A 16,239-nucleotide genomic window follows, 5' to 3' on the forward strand; every position below is an offset into this window, starting at 1 on the left:
CCAGAAATAAGCTCTTCCAAGCTTGTAGCTCCAGTGTGGTCTTTCACCCTCCCTGGGGTGGTTAGTGAGCGATGGCTCTTCTTGAGCTTAATGACAGGTTTCAGAGTAGCAGCCGTGTTAATCTGATTCGCAAAAAGAAAAGGAGGACTTATGGCACCTTAGAGACTAACAAATTTGTTAACTGCTGGAAATGGCCCACCTTGATTATCACCACAAAAGGTTTTCCTCCTCCCTCCCCCCCCACTTCCTGCTGGTAATAGCTCATCTTAAGTGATGACTCTCCTTACAGTGTGTATGATAAAACTCATTGTTTCATGTTCTCTCTCTATATAAATTTCCCCACTGTATTTTCCACTGAACGCATCCGATGAAGTGAGCTGTAGCTCACGAAAGCTTACGCTCAAATAAATTTGTTAGTCTCTAAGGTGCCACAAGTACTCCTTTTCTTTTTATGTATTTGAGAGTGACAGCTCAGGGAATGAATATTTTATATACTGATCCCAATGCCTGTTACCACTCTGCATACAGGCTACAGACTGACAGAACAGAACCCGAGGATAACCAGTCAGCTATTAACCCAGGGACAGAGAATCATCGAATATCAGGGTTGGAAGGGACCTCAGGAGGTCATCTAGTCCAACCCCCTGCTCAAAGCAGGACTAATCCTCAACTAAATCATCCCCGCCAGGAGAAATCCAAATGAGAGATGCTATGTTTTAAGTCCCACTCCAACCTGAGAAATCACCTCTGAAAGAAGATCAGAAGCGAAAGAATGGGTTGATGTGTGTGTGCTAAGGTACGGATGTGTAAATGTTATGCCAAAATTTTTCATTGTAATACAACTATTACAAACCAAATATTCATGACATGCTTGTATATCTAAAGCAAACAGCAGCGTTGTTCGAATCTCTACAGGAAGGAGCAGCAGTAACTTTACTGCTTAATGGCTTGGCTTTAGAAAGTGTTTCAGAAGTGCTCCACATACTGTTTGCAATGGGTTTGTGCTATTAACTCTTTGTGCAGTGAACAGCTGTATGATACTGTCTTCTGGTAACTGACCCGAAGCTGCTTATAACACTTACATTCAGGTTGTCCATTCAATCACGCTGCAATACATGTGCAGGAACATAAGACTTTCCAAAAAGTCCTGAGAGACCAGAACCACTGGTCTGTGTTTCAGCAAAGAGTAGAGCTGAGGGGCAAGAAAGGGGAGTGTAATCGTGGATGTAAGTAATTTACGCCCCTTACATTTTACATGAGCATGGCTGAAGTAACTTGTACACTCAGCTGGATATTAGAGCATACATAGTAACATAGTTTTTGCGCTATTCACCCATTTTTGCCACCTACTCCTCCCCCACCCAACTGAAGTAACTGTCTGCATTAGCTTGTAACTTGCCAGACACCTACAGACCTTTGTATGGGGAGAGGATGCAGTTCCTGAGAGCATGATGAGAGTCCTGTAGGATGATTGAACTCTTTGGATTCAGGCAAAGGCACTTCGGCTTCTCTTGGAGGGATTCCTGGGGGTCTGAGTATATCATCACAAGCACTTGTTAAGGGAAAGTTAACAGAGCCCAATTCACACATGTAAATCTGGAGTGCGGTAGTTTAAGTCAATGTTATTGAATTAAAATCCTAGCTCTAAGAATTTTCCCCATGTGCTACAAAGAGGAAGTGGCTTAATTTGGACTCTCAAGCATGGAAAAAAATATATATAACGAGGCAGTGAAACACATTTATAAATAGCTTTAATGTAGAAGAGATATTTACAGTAACCATTTCCCCCATGAATTTCCCTTGTGTTTACCCATATATCATGATACAGTAGGCCCCACTTAGAAGTGGAGGGCCAGAAAGGTGTCTGTGGTAAGGTCAATATTGTAAAATCACGCAGTGTTCAAGCAGGCTGTGGAACTCCCAGCCACAAGACATCAATGGGCCAAGAGCTTAGCCGATTGAAAGAGGGACTGGAAGTTTATGTGCGTTACCAGAAAATTAACCCAATTCCAGTATTGAGGATTGTTTGAAAAAAGTCTTGGAAGGTCTCTAAACCTTCCTGATTTACACCACAAAATATGTTTAGCTAGGGGCATCAAGGGGAAACTTTCCTTAGGAGCAGGTTATCTCAGAGCTGCCTATTACAGGGTTCCTTCCACTTTATTCTGAAGCTTCTGGAACTGGCCTCTGGATATTGGGCTAGATGGACTGCAGGTCTGATCCTGTCTGGCAGTGCCTATCTCCTATCAGTGGTGTAAAGCCAAGACAATGTTTTTGCTAATTCTCCTTGAGCTCCTAGTCTCTAGACTTGCACTGAGACCAGAAAAATGCCTCACTAATTATCATCTAGTCTCCTGTTCTTTTTCCTTTCAGGAAGGAAAGTTCAGAACTCCTTGGACCTTCCCAGTCCATTATGTCAACTGTAAATGACACCAAATGCAAATCTGCAGTATTCCTTCTCACCGGGATACCTGGGCAGGAATATGTTCATCTGTGGATCTCCATCCCCTTTTGTTTCATGTATCTTATTTCAATATTAGGAAATTCAGTCATTCTGTTCATTATAAAAACAGATCCAAGCCTCCATGAGCCCATGTATATTTTCCTTTCCATGTTGGCTGTCACAGATGTTGGCTTATCGATAGCCACAATACCGACGATACTGGGCATATTCTTGTTTAATTCTAGGGAAATAAGCTTTGATGCCTGTTTTGTCCAGCTGTTCTTCATCCACTCGCTTCAATTCATTGAATCCTCCATGCTCTTTCTGATGGCCTTTGACCGCTTCGTCGCGATCTGTTACCCACTGAGATATGCTTCCATCTTAACCCGGCAAAGAATAGCCAAGATGGGATTTCTGTTTGTGCTAAGAGGGTTGGCCATAGTATTCCCAATCCCCTTTCTCCTAAAACGGTTCCAATATTGTCGAGCTAATATCCTCTCCCATTCCTACTGCCTGCACCAGGACGTTATTAAGATGGCTTGTTCGGACATCACATTCAATAGCACCTATGGCTTGGTTGTTACACTCTTAACAGTGGGTTTGGACTCACTTTTCATCTTCCTCTCTTATGTGATGATCCTCAAAGCAGTGCTGAGCCTTGCGTCCCACATGGAGTGCCTCAGGGCCTTGAACACCTGTGTCTCCCACCTCTGCGCCATCCTGCTCTTTTACACTCCAGAAATTGGTTTGTCTGTGCTACACAGATTTGGGAAGGGCTCTTCTCCCTTGTTTCAGATTCTCCTGGGCTACATCTACTTGTTGGTTCCACCTCTGATTAATCCAGTTGTGTACAGCGTGAAAAGCAAACACCTTCGTGAGAGGATAATCAGGGTGTTCATCAAGTGAAGGTTCAGTTCATCACCTGGCTCCAGCACTGGTGACACGGGGGATGGAAAACACAGGCCACCTAATGCAACCTGGACTCTTGCATCTTAGATGACATGAGCTACTGAGCTCCATTCTGTAAAGAGAGGTTCAGGTGGAGTCTAAGGAGAGAGTCTGGGTGAAGAAGGACAGCTCACTGGCAGATGGAGAGCAAGGCAGCCGGCAGCATTTACAAAGTGATTGTGTTCATGTAGAGCCAGGGGACTGGTTGGATGTTGGCCCATAAAGAGCCCTATCAGTGGCTGCTCCCCTCTCAGAATTCCTGTCTATATAGTCAATAAAGAGAAAAGTGTTGGATGTTGTTTCCCATTACACCTGGCCTGTCATTGTCCCGTCTCTAGTTAAACATTCATGAGCTATGAAGAAAGCTGCAGAAGTCTTCTGTAGTCACAGTCCTGGCCCTTCCTGAGCGCTCTGGATAACGTGTGATCCATGGGGGCTGCACCAGCTGTGGACAGGGGCTATTCAAGGGACAAGGACACTCACCCAGGACTCCTCTGTGTCAGACCCGCACTCACACAGGCCGCTCTTCCCTGCCTTGGTGGGGAGTGGGCTTAGCAGGTGTACGTTGTGCAGAGCCATCAAAGGGGCTGCCCGAGTGGCTTCTCCTGGGACTGCCACGTTATTCATGTCTCTGACAGGATTCAGTCACGTGCACATGGCTGAGCGCATAGGGGAGGGGTGGTATCTGTGCCCCTTGAATACAGCTGGAGCAGAGCTCCTGGATCACACAGATTCCAGAGCGCTCAGGAAGGGCTAGGACTCTGACTGCAGAACAGCCCTGCAGACATTTTCATGGCCCGTGGATGTTTAGCCAGAGATGGGACAGAGACAGGCCAGGTGTAACGGGAAACAACATCCACGTCCCCTCTCTTTATTAACTGTATCAGGAGGAATTCTGATGTCAGAGCAGCCACCAAAACGGGCTATGTATGGGCCAACACCCCAGAGGTCCCCTGACTCTCCATGAACACAGTCACTTTGTAAATGCTGCTGCCTGCCTTGGTCTCCTTCCCCCAAGTGTGCTGTCCTCACTCACCAGCAGGTGGGAACAGCGACTATACCATTGCTTCAGGTCTCACATCCCATCTGAACCTCTCTCTACAGCATGTAGATCAGTAGCTTAAGTCATCTCGGATGTAAGGGTCTAGGACGCATTAGATGTGTGACAATATTGACATGAACTATGACCATATAGACCATTGTTGCAACCAAGGTCCTATAGTTGCATCAAATCTTGTACGAAGGAGGTCAAGTAGATGTCTATGAAAAGCTTATGATTTGCTTGTTATGATTATGCTATCTGTATTCATGTATCATTTTGTATTTAACGTTATAAGTATTGGCTGTATACCTGTTTCAAATGTTGGCTCCTGGGGTAATGCCCACGAAGTAATCAGCCAGATATGCCATGTAAGATATCTGCAAAAATGCTATAATTTGCCAGATATGATAATTTTGTTTATATGTTTGTATCACCTTTGTATTCTGAGTTATAGATATGTATGTATGTCTGTATTTCAAACTTGTGCTATGCTTCCGGGTGACAACCCCAGATTGTTCGGCATCAGCACTGCTTCATGGCCCATTAAGGACCATCAACTATACAAGTGACCCATTGAGAGAAGGCAGATCCACCTTCTGACTCAGCAAGGCCTGCAGGGACCTGTCTATGGACAGAACTCTAAGGCTTCCAAGCCATATGTTGGGAACCTTCTGTTTGAAACAAAGGAAGCACAAGCCGCATGGTAAGGGACTATAAAAGGCAGCTGCATCTTCTCCATTTTGTCTTCAATCCGGCTTCTTACCCCTGGAGGAACTTTGCAACAAACTGAAGCTCTGAACAATGGGCTTGAATGACCCATCCCAGCTGTGGATGTACTCCAGAGACTTAACTTAAGCCAGCAGTTTATTCCATCACTGCTACAAGCCTGAAACAAGAACGTTGCACTGAATGTTGTCATTACTGTATGTAGTTGATTCCATTTAACCAATTTTAACTCTCATCTATATTTCTTACTTTTTATGAATAAACCTTTAGATTTTAGATTCTAAAGCAGAGGTGGGCAAACTATGGCCTAGAGCCCACATCTGGCCCACAGGGCCCTCCTGCCCAGCCCCTGAGCTCCTGGCCGGGGAAGCTACCGCTGGTCCCTCCCCCACAGCCTCACCTCGCCGCTGGAGCAATGCTCTGTGCGGCGGAGCTGGGAGCTCCTGGGGCAGTGCAGTTGCAGAGCCCAGCCTGACCCAGTGCTCTGTGCTGCACGGTGGCAGTGGCAGCATGGCCCGGCTCCAGCCGGGTGGCGTTGCTGTAGCACCACCAGCCACCAGTGCTCCAGGCAGCGCGGTAAGTGGGCACGGAGCAGGGGGGTGGACTAGAAGACAGGGGAGTTCGTGGTGGTGGTCAGAGGGCGGGGGTGTGGATAGGGGTTGGGGTGGGAACAGGAGGTTGAATGGGGGCAGGAGTCCTAGGGGGGCAGTCAGGAAGTGGGAGTTGGATGGGGCAGAGGTCCCGGGGGGACCATCAGGGAACAGGGCAGGTTGGATGGAGCAGGAGTTCTGGGGGTGGGGGGGTGGATAGGAGGTGGGGTCTGGGCCATAACCCCCTCCCCTAACCGGCCCTCCATACAATTTCTAAAACCCAATGAGGCTCTTAGGCCAAAAAGTTTGCCCAGCCCCTGTTCTAAAGGATTGGCAACAGCATGATTTGTGGGTAAGATCTGACTTGTATATTGACCTGGGTCTGGGTCTTGGTCCTTTGGGATCAGGAGACCCTTTTTTTTTTACTGGGTTATTGGTTTTTATAACCATTTATCCCCATAACGAGTGGCACTGGTGGTGATACTGGGAAACTGGAGTATCTGAGGGAATTCCTTGTATGACTTCTGGTTAGCCAGTGGGGTGAAACCAAAGTCTTCTCTGTTTGCCTGGTTTGGTGTGCCTTAGTAGTAAGGAACCCCCCAGCCCTGGGCTGTGACTGAATTGATACTCTCAGTTGTGTCCTTCCAGAAATCGCTTTGTTACAAGGTGGCCCATGTTTTTCATCTCCCATGTCACCAGCACTGGAGCCAGGTGATGAACTGACCCTTCACTTGATGAACAACCTGATTATCGTTGCACGAAGGGGTTTGCTTTTCATGCTGTACACAATTGGGTTCATCAGGGGCAGGACCAGCAGGCAGATGTAACCTAGGAGAATCTGAAGCAAGGGAGAAGGGCCCTTCCCGAATCTGTGTATCACAGACAGTCCAATTATTGGTGTGTAGAAAAGCAGGACAGCATAGAGGTGGGAGACGCAGGTGTTCAGGGGCCTGAGACACTCCATGGGTGATGCAAGGCTCAACACTGTTTTGAGGATCATCACATAAGAGAGGAAGATGAGCAGCGTGTCCAACCCCACCGTTAAGAGTGCAACAGACAAGCCATAGATGCTGTTGACTGTGATATCAGAACAAGCCGCCATCATGACCTCCTGGTGCAGGCAGTAAGAATGGGAGAGGGTATTGGTTCGAAAGTATTGGAACTGTTTCAGGAGAAAGGGGAGTGGGAATATTATTGCCACCCCTTTCAGCATAAACACCAGTCCCCATCTTAGTTATTCTCTGTGGGGTTAAGATGGAAGCATATCTCAGCAGCTCACGGATCGCAATGAAGTGGTCAAAGGCCATCAACAAGAGTAGGGAGGATTCAGTGCACTGAAGCGAGTGGATGAAGAACACAGGGGCAAAACAGGCATCGAGGCTGATCTCCCTAACATTAAACAAGAATATACCCAGTGTCGTCAACATGGTGGCTATCGATAAACCAAGGTCTGTGGCAGCCAACATGGAAAAGAAAATGTACATGGGCTCATGGAGGCTTGGATCTGTTTTTATAATGCACTGGATGACTGAATTTCCTAATATCGAAATAATGTATGTTAAGCAGAATGCGATAGAGATCCAGAGATGTACTTCTTCCTGCCCAGGTATCCCAGTGAGAAGGAACACTGCAGAGTTGAATTTGGTGTTATTGACAGCTGACATAATGGGCAGGTCAGAGGAATTTTGAACTTTCCTTCCTGAAAGGAAAAAGAACAGGAGACTAGATTATATTTAACTAGACATCTTTCTCCTCTCAGTACAAGTCTAGACACTCCCAGAAGTTCAAGAAAGATCAGCAAAAACATAGTTTTGGATTTACACAACCAATAGGAAGATAGGCACTGCCAGACTGGATCAGACCAGCAGTCCATCTAGCCCAGTGTCCAGTTCCAGATTGTTCAGAGGAAGGTGGAAAAAGCCTGCAATAGGCGGCTATGAGATAACCTGCTCCCACAGATAGTTTCCCCCTTATACCTATTAGACACATTTTTGATGTAAATCAAGAAGGATTAGATCTCTTCCAAGAGTTTTTGAAACCATCCTTACGACTGTAATTGCATTTTCTTGTTATCCATATAAACATCCAGTCCCTCTTTGAATCCTGCTAAGCTTTTGGTCCCATTGATATCTTGTGGCTGGGAGTTCCTCACCCTACTTGAGCGCTGTATAATTTTCAGTTGTGAATTTACCACAGACAACCTTTTTGGCCCTCTACTTCTGAGTATGGCCCATTATATGATGATGTATTTATGAACACACGGCAAGTGCATGGTGAAAACAGTCATTGTATTTATCTCTCCATCTGTCCTGCATTGATACTATCTACCTATCTATCTATCTACCTATCTATGTATCTATCTATCTACCTATCTATGTATCTATTTCATTTTCCCCATGCCTGAGAGTCTAAATTAAGCTACTCCCTCCTCGCAGTACATGAGATAAATTCTTAGGGCCAGGATTTTAATTCAATAATTTTGACTTCAACCGTGTCATTCCAGATTTACATTTGTAAATTCAGTCAGAACTGGGCTATATTAACTTTATCTTACCAAATACTCCCCTGTGATATACTCTGACCCCCAAGAATCCCTCCAACAGGTGCTGAAGTGCTTTGCCTGGCCAATGTTGACTGAATCCAGAAGGTTTGATCTGACTACAGGCTTCTCCTCACCCGCACAGGACCTGCATCCTCTCCCCATGCAAGGGTCTGTAGATATCTGGAACTTACAAGCTAACACATAGGGTTACTTCACCTGGGTGGGGGAGAGGTCGGTGTCACAAATGACTGAATTGTGAAAATACTATGGTTGCACTAGTATCCACTTGAGTGTGCAAGTTACTTTAGCCAGGCTCGTGTCACTGTAGATAGGCATAAATTACATATAACTACTAATACACTCCCCTTTCCTGTACCTCAGCTCTGCTCTGCTGAAACAGAGGCCAGTGGTTCTGTTCTCTCATGACCTTTTGGAAATTCTTGCACAGGTATTGCAAAGGAATTACGTTTATGACCCTGAATGTAAGTTTTAAATAAAGCTTCTGGTCAGTTACCGGGGCGGTGTCATACAACTGTTCACTAAACAAAGAGTTAATGGCAGAAACCCATTGCAAACGGTAAGTTCAGAACTACTTTGTAAACCAAAAGCCATTAAGCAATAAAGCCGTCACTCCTCCTTCCCGCAGAGATTCCAACAACTCTGCTGCTGGCTTTCAATATCATGCCAAGTCATGAAAGTTTGGTTTGCAATATTTGCATTACAATGAAAAGTTTAGCATAACATTTACACAATTGTACTTTAGTACACTCATGTCAACAAATTCTTTCCCCTCTGATCTTTTTTTTCAGAAATGATTTCTCAGGTGAGAATAGAACTTTAAATGTAGAGTCTGTCATCTGAAATTCTTCACAAACTGAAAAGATTACAATGTCTCAGCCCTCATTCAGTCACTTGTTGGCAAACAAAAATATAGTAGCTCCTCTGTCCCTTGGTTAATAGCTGACTGGTTCTGCTCAGGTTCTGTAGTGTCAGTCTGTAGCCTCTATCTGCAGCATTAAGATCAATATTGAAAATACTCATTCCCTGAGCTCTCACTGTCTAGTATTTATATGATGGGTTCTCTCATCGGGACCCCCTTGGGACTGTCAGTCGATCTGTGGAGATTCCCCTGAGCCTTACCCTTCTGCCAACATGGACACTCCTTAACTCTGTCTTGCTGAGTTAGACCCTCCAGGCCTCCTCCAGCACAGACCCAGAGATAGGGCCACACCCCTCTGTAAAATATAGACACTGAGATCAGCTCCGTTCAGGGAAGAGTCAGTTAAAGGGACTTGCCTCAGCATCCCAGTGCACAGCCTTTCTGAGAGCCTGAACCCCAGATAAATTCATTCATGTTATTCACCCTCTTTCTCAAAGTAGAGAGAGATATACACAGATTGGTTGCCCCCCAAGTAACTATTACTTACACTGGATTTATTAATAAACAAAAGTGATTTTATTAAGGATGAAAGGTAGGATTTAAGTGATCATAAGAGATAACAGACAGAACAAAGTAGGTTACTAAGCAAAATAAAACAAACACGCATGGCTAAGCTTAATACACTAAGAAATTGTTACATGTAAAATCACCCTCAAAGATGTTTCAATAAGCTTCTTTCACAGACTAGACTCTTTTCTAGTCTGGACACAATCCTTTCCCCTGTTTAGTCTCTGTTAGTTCCAGCAGACATCTTGGATGATAAGCAGGGGTATCTTCACCACTCCCCCTCTGTCCTGCTTCACACCCTTATATAGATTTGGCAAAAGATGGCATAATGAATGTGTATATTAAACACAGATCTTGGGATGTTTGCTGTATAGCTATACTGGGTTAACTATTGGGATGTTTCTGTTGTGGCATTATTGGGTGAAACCATTATTGCTCTTCTTAGTTTAACAGTGGGCTCCTGGAAATCATGAAGGAAGGGAAGTAACAGCTCAAGAAAAGCCATCTCTCATTAAAATATTCAAAGAGGCTGAGAGACAACACCAGAACTGGGAAGAACCTATTTCCAGTCTCCAGCCATGTTACACAGCTTGTTTTGCCAGTGCTGGGAGCCTGTCCAGAGGTGGGGTAGCAGTTGCTGAGAAGCTCTTCAGACTGAGAGGCACAGAGACCACTGGGGAAGTCTGAAGGCCCTCAGCCTACCTAGGTCCCCATCAAAGTGGGAAGGCTTTGGGTAAGAGAAGTTTCCAGGCTGTTTTTTTTAAACCCTCTTATTCTACCATGTTACACTTTATTCCTACTTTTCAGATTAAACAATATTTTGGTTCGGTTAGGCTGGCTGGACACTCATCTCACCACTGCTCACAGACTCCCATAGAGAAGAACCGCAGGTGCCAAACCCATGCAGACCTGCTCAATCTACAGTTGACCTGCAGTGAGCTGGAGCCCAGGGCCCAGTCTGAGGCGGGAGGATCACAGGATGCCACCCCATGAGAAGGAAGGCTACAAGGCCTGAAATCTGGCACTGAGAGACCAGAGATGGGGGTGAGTTGCAGGTAGCCCTGTTACTCTTAGTGGTATCTACAGAGCAGAGATGCTGGAGTCCTCAGCTATTCAGGAAAAAGAAATATGCCCATTCGGACTTGTTACCACAGAGCAATACAGCTCAGAACTCCTGCGCTCACAATCAAGCCAGAGAATAAAACCTTTGAAAATGGATTTGTTGATTTAATTTCCATTAGTAAATAAACCTGGAGATGATTTGGGAACTAGTCACTGATATTCCCTGGGGTCTCTTCTCACTCAGCCCCTGGCAGGATCGGGCCCAGAGCACATGGCATCTCTGGAAATGGGACACCTTGAGAAATCCTTACATGGGGCATCGGGGTTTTAATACTCTGAGGTTGCTTTGAATCTCAGATTTCTGTGTAGCTTGAACAGCCCACAGTGGAGCAGGTGGAGGGGGGGTGGTTTCTAAGCTTTCTCCAGCCCCGTCACTGAGTCACCCCGACAGCCCAGCTGAGTCCTCTGCCACTGCACAGAACAGCTGCCAATGTGAACAACTCACAGCCTTTGCCCTTCACTTCGCATTCTAAAGACAGTGAAACTTGCCAATGTACCTAGTTCCTGCTAGACAGGGAGCCGCTGACACCAGAGGTCTTCACCTGAAACGACAAGGAGTCATCGGAGAGGTTGCACTGGCTGTAGGCAGTATCTGTTCAGATAGGGAGGCAGGTGTCTTTATGAAGTGTGCTCGCACAGTCCCTTGGGGGCCACTTGGCCATCAGGGAACCTCAGGAAAGTTCACCAGCTTTGGTCCCCATCATGGCCCATGGCAAACTGCAGGAGGCCAAATCACAGGGGATGAGTGATGATGCTACCCAACTAGACTGTAGCAAATGCCCTGTTGCAGGCTCCATTCCTGGAATCCTTTGGGGCAGGTGTAATCCTGTTGAAATAATAATAATAATAATAATAATAATAATTAATGAACAACAACAACAACCCTATTTGTGCCCAGTAGCCCCCTTTCCTGGATTACAAACTCTTGGTTCAGACCAGAGAAGGGAGATTCCATAAGGCTCCCCACATGGAAATTTACCTCAGATCGTTCCAAGAGGGGAGATCCTGTCTCTTCTCCCTGAGAAATGAAATGGGGGACCCAGGATCCCCAATGTTATATACAGATCTCAATGATCCACTGGTAGCTAGGCCCACTCACCCACAATCTCTGGGCCTTCACAACCACTCTAGGACCCTCTCCAGCTCCCTGCTAGCACAGGTTCATCAGAGATGGGCTACCAGGGCCTGTCACAGTAGCAACTGCCCATGGCACGTGCTGAGGGGGGTGTTGTATAGGGTGGCAGGGGCAGCACAGAGATGGGAGAGCTGGTTAGAGTAGCTGATGTGCACAATACCACAGCCCTAGACTGGGCAGGAGGTTTCGATCTTTCCATGCCCAGAGTGCAGCCACAGACTCCGTCAGTGCAACCTTCATTTACGTTATGAAGAACAGGTAGATGAAAAGCCTCCAATTTCTCTTGGGGATCCAGGCAGCTGCAGCTGGGCAGCTTACAAAGAAAAATGATCTGTTTTCTATGAAAACTCACCCCCCAAAAATGGATGAAAATGAAACATTTTAGTTTGGGTCAAATTTTTTCATGGGCGGGGGGGACTCTGTTTTCCAGCACAGCTCTAGCTCAAACCATGAGCCTCTGTGGCTTGTACTACAGAACTATGTCCCTAGTTGGCAGCACTCTCCCTCCATCAGCTTCTTATGCAGAGCAGCCCCTGGACTAATTCTACAGTGGCTACGCCAGATCTGTACCACAGGGAGCTCCTGAAAAAGGCTTGTCTGGAGCAGCCCATCCATCAATGGCACAATTTAAGAACCTAAGAATGGCCCTATTGGGTCAGCCCAATGGTGCATCTAGCCCAGTGTCCTGTCTTGTGACAGTGGCCAGTGCAGATACTTCAGAGGGAATGAACAGAACAGGGCAATTACCAAATGATCCATCCCCTGCGTTTCCTCACAGATTCTGGCAGTCAGAGGTTTAGGGACACCCAGAACATGCGGCTGCATCCTCGACCATTTTGGCTAATAGCTATTGATGGACCTGTCCTCCATGCACTTATCTAAACCTTTTTTAGACCCAGTTATACTTTTGGATTTCACAATATTCTTAGTTAATGAGTTCCTCTGGCTGGCTGGGGGTTGTGTGAAAAAAGTACTTTTGTTGGTTTGTTTTAAACCTGCTGCCTACTGACTTCATTTGGGTGAGCCCTGGTTCTTGTGAAGGGGTGAGTAACACTTCCATATTCACTGTCTCCACACCACTTATGATTTTATAGACTTGAACCACATCCCCACTTAGTCGTCTCTTTTCCAAGATAAACAGTCCAGGCTTTTAATCTCTCTTCATCTGGAAGCTGCTCCATCCCCCTAAACATGTCTGTCATCCTTTGCAGTATTTTTTCAGTTCAAATATATCTTTTTTGAGATGGGGCGACCAGATCTGCAGTCAGAATTCAAAGTGTGAGTCGACCTTGGATTTGTACAGAGGCAATATGTTATTTTCTCTCTCATTATCTATCCCTTTCCTAATGGTTCCCAATGGGCAGTCAGTGCAGCTCCCCTTTGGGGAGGCTAGCCCCACTAGACCCAGTGCTTCTGCCTGAGGCACCCCGCCATGACCATGCCCCCACATCTCGGCGATCCCCAGAGCCTCCCCAGCCCCCGAGGCTGGAGGCCCAAACCGCACCCACTCCCCCATGGTGGGAGAAGCCCCAGGTCAGCCAGAGCCCCCCCTCCCATGCAGCCGCACCTGGAACTCTCTGCTGGGACCCTAAGCTGCCTCATGGAAATAGCTTGTGTCTTCTCATGGGGAAAAGAGAAGACAGAGAGGGGATATGATAACAGTTTTCAAGTACATAAAAAGATTGTTACACGGAGAAGGAAGAAAAATTGTTCTCCTTAACCTCTGAGGCTAGGACAAGAAGCAATGGGCTTAAATCGCAGCAAGGGAGGTTTAGGTTGGACATTAGGAAAATCTTCTTAACTGTCAGGGTGGTGAGGCACTGGAATAAATTGCCCAGGGAGGTTGTGGAATCTCCCTCATTGGAGATTTTTAAGAGCAGGTTGGACAAACACCTGCCAGGCATGGTCTAAATGGTGCTTGGTTCTGCCACGAGTGCAGGGCACTGGACTTGATGACCTCTCAAGGTCCCTTCCTATGCTATGATTCTGTGATTCCCTAAGAACCTGAGATTTTATATGTGCCATGCAGGATTCAGGGCAGCTGAGGAGATGGTTGTGACACTACCCCCATAGGGTTATGACTTAGTTATGATGCATCTTGTACAAAACATGATTTGTGAGGTGTCTGGAACAATTATGGTTTGCAGAATATGATGATCCTATTTGTGTGCAAGTGTCATTTTTGTATCTGAAGTTATGAATATCGACTGTGTATCTCTATTTCAAATGTAGTTACACCTGGGTGACACCCACTAGGCAAAATGCTTCCAGTCTAGACAGCTAGTTGTGAAGGGCCTGTTCAGGGTAATGGGCCATTAGGGGAAGCAATAGGCCTGAGACGAAGCTTATCCCCCATCTGGTGAGCCTTCCTGAGCATGCTCCAGACTGCGTATGGATAATGGATGCTATGATTGAGCAAGGCAGGCAAGGGCATGTGAGCAGACCACATGTCACTAAACTCCATTTTGGTATCTGTATTTTCCCACTATATAAGGTGGATGGTGACATCACCTTTTGGCCTCACTCCTCACAGAAGAGAACTCCTGGAAACACCCGAGGAACAAAGACTGAACTGGGGGAAGCGCTGGTCCCAGGCTAAAGGGATTTCTCGCCTGTGTATGGAAACTTGGTGGACTGCTTGTATCATCAATCATAGTGCAAAATTGCTAATTCATACCCAATCTATCTTGTAGCTTAAGCTTAGTTTGTGGTTTTGTTTATTTGTTAGGTAATTGGCTTTGATCTGTTTGCTATCACTTATAATCACTTAAAATTATTTTTGTCATTAATAAACTTATTTTATGCTTTATCTTTACCAGCAACAAGTCAGTGGAAAATCTCAGCTCTTTGTACAAAGTCTGTTGCATCTTTCCCACATCAAGAGGAAAGTGACCTATACTATGGAGCTTATGCTGTACAGACTCCTGTGCAGTGCAAGATGGTTTATGTGGCACTACACCCCATATTTTTCATAGAAATATTGTTATAATATAATTTTGGCATAACTAAGAACTGGTTTATGTGAGATGGGTCAAGTAAGATAGCATTGGAAAGGTGATGATTTACTGAATGTGATTATCCTATTTGTATGCATGTATCATTTCTGCATCTGAAATTAGGAATGTTGATTATGTATCAATTACAAAAGTGTTTGAACCTGGGGAACATCCAGCATAAAAAATGCAATCAGTCTTGTTGGTTAGTCAATGAGCCATTCCACCTTCCTGGAAAGATTCCTGGGATGCTCCAAACAATCTTTGACATGTGCCTGACATGTACTGGACTCCATCCTGGACTGCAAGTATTTTTGCACTAGGGGGTAGGGATCAAATTGGGAAACAAAGGATTCCTGCTATATGTAAATATTATTTAAGGCTGAGGAGTGAGATAATCAGGGTTCTTTTTTTCACTTAATCCCTCACACACACACACACACACACCCCTAATGACTGCTGGAAACATCTAAGAAACAAGGACAAAGGGCAGGGTGGGAGTTTGAGCCCAGGCTGGAAAAGTTGTCTGGCCTGTGAAAGGAATGCCTGGAGTTTTAAGGAGCAAGAAAGAGTAGTTTGTCTTCAAGACACTCTGCAACCTCCTTAAAACAACATTTAGGGTGAGAAATTACTATTTGCAGCCAGTTTCTTTCATGTATTAAGCTTAATATTCATGTTTGTTTTATCTGCGCAGTAATCTGCTTTGATCTGTTTGCTATCCCTTATAATCACTCAAAAACTGGTTTTGTAGCTAATAAAATTGTTTTATTTTGTCTAAACCGAGTTTTTGGAATTTATAATGTGGGGAAAGGGCGAGCAAAGGGCTGTGCATATCTTCCTCCACATTGAGAGAAGAGGTGAGTTTCACTTAGCTTAGACTTTACAGTTCTCTGTGCAGTGCAAGACAATACAAATTTAGGTTTAGGGGGCGTGCACTTGAGTGCTGGGCAATTCTTTAGCTTAAAGCCTTCCCATGCAGAGCTGATTTCAGTATCTGTGTCTGTCTGCAGCTGGATATGTCCCTACCTGTGTGCGTGTGCTCTAGGAAGCTTGAGGGCCATGCGCAGCAGGAAAGGATGAGGGAGCCCAGGCTGGTGGAACAGGCAGGCTCAATGTAACCCCAGTACGTCAGGTAGCACCCCAGAAGGTGCTGGGCAACCCATCACAGTATAATACTGTGTTATACTCCAGCAAACATGAAAGGTCGGGGAGATGGGAAATTGGCTGTTGTCTCCTGTCTGTCTTTGAGTG

General features: G+C 45.6%; 1 protein-coding gene and 1 pseudogene across 1 annotated transcript; one reads left to right on the forward strand and one right to left on the reverse strand.

Annotated features, from left to right (window-relative positions):
• The first annotated feature begins 2,380 nt into the window (after positions 1–2,380).
• LOC119849745 (olfactory receptor 51G2-like) lies at positions 2,381–3,349 on the forward strand. The gene has a single exon (XM_043503977.1). It carries the CDS (start codon positions 2,414–2,416, stop codon positions 3,347–3,349), a length of 936 nt encoding a protein of 311 aa, XP_043359912.1. The 5' UTR covers positions 2,381–2,413.
• A 3,127-nt stretch (positions 3,350–6,476) lies between these two features.
• LOC119849746 lies at positions 6,477–7,413 on the reverse strand (annotated as a pseudogene).
• Positions 7,414–16,239: the final 8,826 nt, after the last annotated feature.

Source organism: Dermochelys coriacea, chromosome 1 (assembly GCF_009764565.3).
Source record: "Dermochelys coriacea isolate rDerCor1 chromosome 1, rDerCor1.pri.v4, whole genome shotgun sequence".
In the NCBI taxonomy this organism is placed as follows: Eukaryota; Metazoa; Chordata; order Testudines; family Dermochelyidae; genus Dermochelys; species Dermochelys coriacea.

Bases quoted from the DNA above. Each gene is read 5' to 3' on its own strand.
- LOC119849745 (XM_043503977.1), top strand. From the start codon at position 2,414: ATGTCAACTGTAAATGACACCAAATGCAAATCTGCAGTATTCCTTCTC.